The 8,346-nt window shown below is 31.9% G+C and overlaps 1 protein-coding gene across 1 annotated transcript; it reads right to left on the bottom strand.

Moving 5' to 3' along the window:
* Positions 1 to 499: 499 nt before the first annotated feature.
* On the bottom strand, positions 500 to 2,367 carry LOC129289652 (glyoxylase I 4-like). The gene is made up of 3 exons (XM_054926460.1): positions 2,027 to 2,367; positions 1,709 to 1,814; positions 500 to 1,159 (listed from the first exon to the last, which is right to left on the bottom strand). The coding sequence occupies exons 1-3, from the start codon at positions 2,179 to 2,181 to the stop codon at positions 902 to 904; spliced, it is 519 nt and encodes a 172-aa protein (XP_054782435.1). The 5' UTR covers positions 2,182 to 2,367; the 3' UTR covers positions 500 to 901.
* Between the last annotated feature and the right edge of the window lie 5,979 nt (positions 2,368 to 8,346).

Here is an 8,346-nt window from a genome sequence, read left to right as displayed (position 1 = left end):
AAGTAATTAATGTGAGAATGAATTCACGTACAAAGGTTGCAAAATCACTTTTGCAATGGAAAACAAGCATGCATTAATTTATCGCCTGGTTGTTTCTGCAGTGACTATAGCTATTTCTAAGAACATGTGATTTTCACGGATCCCACGGCAAAAACAAACATGTCCTATGCATTATTTAGTAGATCATCCATTTTTCATTGATCACGTAAAATATGATATTATATAATTTATATATCCAACTTTATTTAATAGTAAAATAAGACTTATTATTGTTGTTGTTGTTAAATAGTAGACAACCTGCTTTCAAGAGCAAGTGCTTGCAAGCAATTGTGGAAGCAATTACTAATACACATTGATTGATCAGTAAGTTCCAGAATAATGTTCCTGGTTGGTCTGTCTGTACGAAGGTCACTTTCAGTCAAATGAATTACCAAAAGTCTAGTTTCAACTTGAAAAGTAAAACCAGGACAGCACAACACATCAGCAACACAGACACCACTTAGAAGCCAAAAGGACCAATTTTCCATTAGGAACAATTGGAGGATTGTTTATTCAACAAGGAACAGTAACCTAAAGCAACAAAAAAGAAGAAAATGACTCCTAGAAAGTATAGACAACATGCAAAACGACAAGCTCGCTCTCTGTATATGTATTTCAAGCCATCACACCGCCTGTCTTCCACCAAAACATTTTTTTTTTTTGGCCAACAACACCAAAACAGCTTAATATAGTAAGAAAAAGCCTTGGATACATTGATTGCAAAGTCACGTAATATAAAAAAATCAGTTCATGTAGGGCCCATGCATGTACCCTAAAGCATGCAAGAATTGGTCATTATTATTGGCCTTTTTTTTTTTGCATTATGTGACAGTGCAAACAATGTATCTAAGAAATTCTGGTCTCACAATTGTGGGACCATCTGTATCTTCTGCGGAGGCTGCTGTATCATCTGGAGGTTCACGTGCGAGCAGGATCTTACCATCTCACCAGCTATGGGGATCACAGGAAGGCTGTCACAATTGCATATCTCGATCATGAATCCATCTGGGTCGTGGAAGAAGAGTTGATCTACTTTGATCCCACCTTCTTCTACCATGGACCTCACGTAGTGGATCTCCATCTCTTTCAGTTTCTTCTCCACCGCTCCCATGCTCTCGCACTGCATGATCTCACAAGAAACCAGAAGTCCTTATTCGTTTTGTCATTTTGTCAAACAAAACGTAGACACAGATGCGTACAAGGAAAGGCCAGCCAATTCATATTTGTCTGATGACGAGTTCATGTTGGTCTTTTTCTCCACAACCATGAAAGAAACAGGTAATATAATTCCAAAAATATTTAAAAAAAACTAGACGGTGCTGGAATTGATTAACCATTAGCTACAATTATTTCTAATATTTGTCCCATTTTCTATCTGCATCTTTTTCTTACGTCCTTAATTTGCTGTCTCTATCAGATACAACTCAGCTCTTAAAAATTTTAAGAACTAAACGTTGTATTTTATGATAATTTTTTGGGAGAAATTGAGAAACTATATGTGATTTTAATTTAATGATGACGTACTCGAGTCGTATACATGTTAAGATAATTGTTGAAACAAAATCAGGAGGACGCGTGAGGGACTAATGCTCGTATATTATATTTTGCTTCTTCCAACATGTTAATGATCAAATCATAATTAATATCCATAATTGGATCAAAAACATACCTGAAACGATATGTGATTATCCTTTGGATTAATTTCGGTCTTCTTGGGCAGGTTCTCTGGGTCCTCTGCTTGCAGCAAATGGATTCCAATTCCATAGCCAAATAGCCTGTATACCAATTACAGCACAGAAAAATCGAAAACAGATCAAGATAAATGACCAAAATGTTAGTTGTACCATGATGAAGAGAATCTTTAAGAAAAGTTAGAGAAATTCCCTAGTTTTATTTCCTGTAATTGTTTCTGATGAGAGTATTTTATTTTTCTGAAATGGATCTTTTCTTATCATGTATTCTGGACGACAGAGAAAAGGAAAACTACCAGGCGCCATCGAAATCGAAAGAGCCCGGCCTCCTGATAGGGAAAAATCCAAGAACGTTCTGATAGAAATCCATAGATTCTTCAACAGATTTGCAGATGAGGGAGATGTGGTTGACAGACTTGAGGTGGAGAGGGTTTCCTTCAGTTTCCTTCATTTTCTCAAGAAAATTGACAAATCGATGTTGGCAACAGAACACCAAAAAAAAAATAACTAATCAACGAGAGGAACGATCGAAGAGGGAATTGGGGAAGAAGGTGAAGGAGGAAACCAAAAGGCAAATATAGGAATTAGGAAGAGGAAGAGAGCAAGTCACGGAAGTCCACGGAGTGAAGAGAAGAAGAAGGGCGAGCAGGTGAATATAAAGGCTAAAATGGGGCCATGGACGTGACACGTGTCAATCTCGTGATTCGTCATGGTTGTTTAGCGTGCGAGTTCTCTGACACGTTGCTGACTAGGTGGCAGTAACTGCCCGCTATAAAAGCCCGGACACCTCAGCTCCCATGATCCAATCCACAACTCATACTGTTTGGCCAAATCCACATTTGCTTAATTAATTTGAAATTTAAAAATTAACTTAGGACGGAATTTAAAATTAAAAAACCACGCTGTTCATTCTTATCCACCCTCAGTCCCTCGCATGCATACAAACATTCCTATAAGATTTCTGACACACTTCTTAGTACTCACCTGACCTCCACGTGAAATTGAGAAATAGATTTGGTACACTTCACCACTTGCCTCCTTTGTTAAGGCGTGTGATGGGAGAAATTAGGAGTTGGTTATGAGGGTGTTAAAATTGAAAGATATACTCTATCCGGTCTAATATATATTTCCTTCATTAAAAATATTTTAATATTACTTTTAATAAAATAATTATTTATTTTTAAATTAATTTTATTTTTTTATATTTATCTCTATTTAATAGAGTGTTTTATCATAAAATAAATATAAAATTATTTATTTAATAGGGATACTTTAAAAAAATAATGATTGCATCTTCAAGGATTAAAAATACCTTACATTTTTAACATTTAATCCATCAGAAAATACCTTATATTTTTTAAGAGAGGGAGTAAATTACTTTTTTAAATTGATACAAAATATAAACAACTTAATATTTGCAAAAAAAAATTTCATTTTATCCATGATATTTATTAACTTTGATTTTTGTGTTCATCATAAATTTATAGCATTCTTCTTACTCATCATAAATTAGAACTGAGGATAAATTGTACAAACAATTAATCTCTCCATTTCAAATTATAAAATATTTGTAGACAAAATTTCATATACCAATAAACCTCATTAAATACACTTAACAATTTTATCTTTTTAAAATACAAATATAAACTTTAAAAATATTTATAATTTAATATATTGAAAAAAAGTATGAAAATTAATATATAGAAAAAAAGTGATGAAAATTAATTATAGAAAGAGAACGGATAATATTGAAATTAATATATTTAATAAAATATTAATATATTTTAAGTGTCTTATATTTTAAAATGAGAAAACTCCTTTAAAAATACGTTATAGTTTAGGACGGAAGGAGTAATATATATTTTCGTGATGGTAAGAATTTTATTGGTACTATAAAAAGCTGTTTTCTTTTAGTTTGGAGGAAATTTATGATTTTGATATTCTAAAATCATGTAATATCCTAGATAAATAGAAAAAAATTCACAGATTATTTAAAGAGTAACTTATTAAATCTAAATTGCATCGACAATGAGCGACAAACTTCAAACTACAACTTCTTATTGTAACTCCAAAGTCATACTCCCTTCCTTTTTATTTATAAAAAAAATTATCATTTTTTACTTATTTTTTATTTAAGTAAAATTACCTATTTTAATAAATAGTTACTACACATTTTTTAAATTATCCCTCATAATTTACATTAATAAAAAATAATTAATGCATGATTAACATATAATATTTTAATTCAATTTTTTTATTTTTAAATATAATTATTATGATTAACTAACTTTTTTAAATTATGTGATATTATTTTTTATATATATAAAAATAAGGAGAGTAACTCATCAAATGTGAATAAATCTTCTTAATATTTAAAGATCAAATTGTAAAAATCTGAACAATAACTAGTTGTTAGATATCTTAAACTAGAAAACATGTCAAAATTCAAACTAGCTAAAATTCAACTACAACTTCTTAACACGTGTAAAGAAAAAGTTATCAAAACTTGAGCTGCAACTTGTCAAAATCCAAATTACTACTTGCCACCAGAACTCTAATGGCTATATTTGTCAAAATCTGAATTACAGATTCCTCACCCGAACCGTGACAGTCGCCGACGATGGCTGCGACGGGGCTCTGATGACCATTCCACCACTAAGGGCGTCGGCATTATCATTAATATAATGGTGGACAGGGGGACTTTCTTTTTTAAAATAAGTAAGGGGTATTTTCATCATTCCATGTAAGGCTGCATAAAAGGATTGAATGACACTAAATTTTCACTTAACGTGAAGTCTAGCTTCTTTTATGAAAAGTACTCAGTTAGACAACTCTTAATTCGATCTTATCTAGTAATAACTCTAAGATTAACAAGATCAAACTTAGTCTATAGGATTGAGAGATTGATCCTGTTAGTCCAATATTTATTTAATTTTGTTTCTTTTTTTTTTGTGAGAGGCAATAATCTATTTCAATCTAATAAACTCAATTAAAATAATAAAAATACTTATAATCATAATAAATTTATAATAATTTTAATAACAAGAAAAAATATTTCAGTTATAGTTTAAATGATTTAAATTTATAATTTCAACAAAATAACATTCAACAAACTTCAACATTATATTACAACAATAATTTAAAAATAAATTCAATAAATTTTCATACAATTATCTCCTCAGTATCAATTACACTTGAAATATTTGGCAAAAATAAATTAATTATAATTATATTAAATAAATTAATAGGATTGAACTGGATCAATTGGTCCAAATGTCCAATCTTCTATCCAATCCAATATGAAGAAATAGTTGAATCTTTTCAATTTTTTTGATCTTGAAGGACCAGTATTTATACAGACCTAACAGGATAAGACCATGTCAAGTTAGACTGTGTCGAATCAAACTAGAAGACTTTTGCACAGCCCTAATTTCATACATACATGTCGCACCCGAAAAAATGCGACGCGGACGGCGCGCGAGCAAAGGTCCCGGCCTTCGCGGTGGGAACCAGATCGAACGAGGGTCGCCACCAAGATTTTGAGGTAAATCTCGGGAAACCAATTAAAAGGAGGATAAGGGTGGTCTGCAAAATCAGAGAATAGGTTTGGGAGTCGGTTGAATGTGGGAAAGGTGTTAGGCACCCCACAACACCCGTTCGTCAGAACGAATACCTGAAGTTTGTTGTGCTCTTTTAATATGATTTTATAACTATTTTAATTATCCCTTTTATGTTCATGTGTTTGATATAAAAATGATAGGAATTAGGTGAGAAATGTTTATTTATTTACAAGGGAGGACGGACTTGACTCAGAATCTGACTCTGAGGCCTACGTACCCTATAATGGGGATCAAAGTCCATGTAGTTCGGGTTTATAAATTTGTTGGTGAAAATATTTTTTGAAGAGAAATTAATTAGAAATCATTTACCATTTTGCAAATAAAATAATTTCTGAAATTTTGATATATGTGTTTTAAATTGCAAAATGTAATTTAATTTTAATTATTTTCTTCATTTTTGAATTTTTGAAATAAAGAAAGGAAAGGGTTTAAAATTATTTTTCTTTATGTTTTATGATTGAGAATTTTAATCGCAATACCTACAAAACCTTATTAGTTCATACGAGAATGCAATTGCTCTAAATATCTGTGAAGATTCTGAAATCTCACACGATAAAAGAGTTTGACAATCTTAATTTATTTATTTATATTCTTATGTACATTTTTAAGTGTTAATAATAATTTTTAGCGTGTATATACATGTTTTGAAGAATTTTAATCATCATACCTGTATAGCCTTATTGGCTTATACGGTAATATGATTTATCCTAAATATCTGTGGAGATTTAAAATCTCACACGATAAAGGAATTAAATTTATTTAAATTTTTAATGTGATTATATTAATATATAATTTATACATATTTTAAAAACTTATTCGTTATATCTGCAGAGTCTTATTGACTCGTACGATAATACGACTATCTTATAAGTCTACGGAGATTTAAAAATCTCTCATGACTAAAAGATTAATTAATAAATATGATTACCATTTAAACACATTAATTTGGTTAATTAATTTTCTAAATTATTTATTATATGATTATTATTTACAAACATCATTTATTATATATATTGAGAACCATTATATCTGCGAGGATTTATTATCCCACACGATAATGTGATTAATTTAAGTCTCTACGAAGATTCTTAAAATCTCACATGGGACTTAAATAAATTATTGATTTAGATTATAAAAGAGAGTTAATATTAATGATGGGCATTAAAAACTCATATTAACATATTAACATATAAATAAATTGTGAATCACGATATTGCAAGGATTTATTATCCTACATGATAAGGCAATTAATTTAATTCTCTACGAAGATTCTTAAAATCTCATGTGAGACTTAAATATTTACTATAAGATTGATTCTCATACCTGCGAAATCTTATTGATTTACACGATACGAAATCATTCTAAGTGCCTATGAAGATTCTTAAAATCTCACATGACAAATAGATAGCCAAAATATTTGTATTTACAGTCAGTGTATAATATTGTGGGTAGCTAAACAATTCATGCAATAAAGGCCATGGAAAGAATAGAGAAATAAAATATTCTGACAATTCACTATTCTTTTGACTTGAGGATATATTCTAAAAAAAATGCAAATTTGACATAAACTTTTAGCAAGATCATAGCCATGATAGACACGGCTTCAAACCACAATCACCTCACAAATTATCAATAATATTCTCACAAACTCTCCTTTTTTTATTTTGTCAAACATCTCTCAAATATGTTCTAAATTCTACATAGAAAAATATTTAAATTTTAATTTTTTTTATACCTAAACATACATCTGGATCAGTCCACACTCATAATATCTATCAATATACATATATGTTCATCAATGAATCCAGATTAAGGTAGATGATATGATTTAAATATTACCTGAGTAACTTGTGATTTTAGGTTTGCATTCTTCTTCCTCTCAAGATAACGCTCTCATCGCCTCAGCCTCAAGTATTAAACGTGTTTTTGATTCTTTGTTGCTTGTAAAACATCCAGCACCCGTGTGACATCAATTCAGACTGCAACTTTTAGAGAATAAGCTGAAAATCAACGCTCTTTGCTGCATGAAGAGGTGACGTAGAAGGAGTTATGTTGCCTTGAACAGTTTTAGTTTGACCATTGAGAGTAGCCATGACGACAATTACGATCCTCAATTGAAAACCTTTATTCGATAAAAATGAAGAACAAAATGCAGATCAAAGAGAACGCAGATAGAGCATATTACGCAGGAGGAAGAGATAGAGAACAAAAAAAAGTGTGTATGTGTGTTTCTCTCCCCGACCGCGTAAAGGTCAGTGTCATAGTTTCCTCTACACTCGATGGATGCTGCTGCTCTCTCCTTCTCGTTCGTTCATCTCTTTTTTTTTTCAGAGCTCCGACCATCTCTCTCAATCTCAGATTTGGCCTTCTCACATGGTGCCACCTTCCATTTGATCTGTCCTTCACGCATGGTGTCATAGATCTTTCCTTCAAATCTCTCTCGTTCTCAATCTCTCTCTTGTGTCTCTTATTGTGCTCTGTTTTTGCTTCATTTTTTTTTCGTTCTCGATCTCCCCCTATCGGTTTTCTACTCCATTTTTGTCTGGTTTTTTTTCTGTTGTTTTCCCTCTTCACTTCTTCAGTCACTCTCACTCTTTCGGTCTCTCTTCTCTGTGTTGCTTCCTCTCCATCTTTGTTTGGTTTCATGCTCTGTTTTTCCTCAGTTCTTTCGGTCTCTCCCTCTCTCCAGTTTTTGTGTTCTCCATTCTCTCTCAGACTTGCTTCCCCTTCTTTTTTTTTCGTGCATGCTGAGTTTCTGCTCTTTATCACTGAAGCTCGGGATCTCCCCCTTGCGTGCACGTTGCTTCTCTATTTCTTTCTCCTTTTCCCTGTTTCTGCTCTCTAGTTTTTCTGCTCGCATGCGTGTGTGTCTTTGCATGGCTGTCTGTCCTTTTTAGTTGCACATGAGTCTGCTTTCTACTTTGGGTTCCTCCTTCTTTGCTTCGTGTCTGCTTCTTTTTCTCTGTGACTCTTCCTTTTTTGTGGTTCTCCGTCTC

This window comes from Prosopis cineraria, unplaced genomic scaffold, assembly GCF_029017545.1.
Source record: "Prosopis cineraria cultivar Desert tree isolate PC_DT_omini unplaced genomic scaffold, ASM2901754v1 PC12, whole genome shotgun sequence".
Lineage (NCBI taxonomy): Eukaryota > Viridiplantae > Streptophyta > Magnoliopsida > Fabales > Fabaceae > Prosopis > Prosopis cineraria.
The sequence above is the reverse complement of the archived record's forward strand: the minus strand, read 5'-3'. Positions and strand labels throughout refer to the sequence as shown.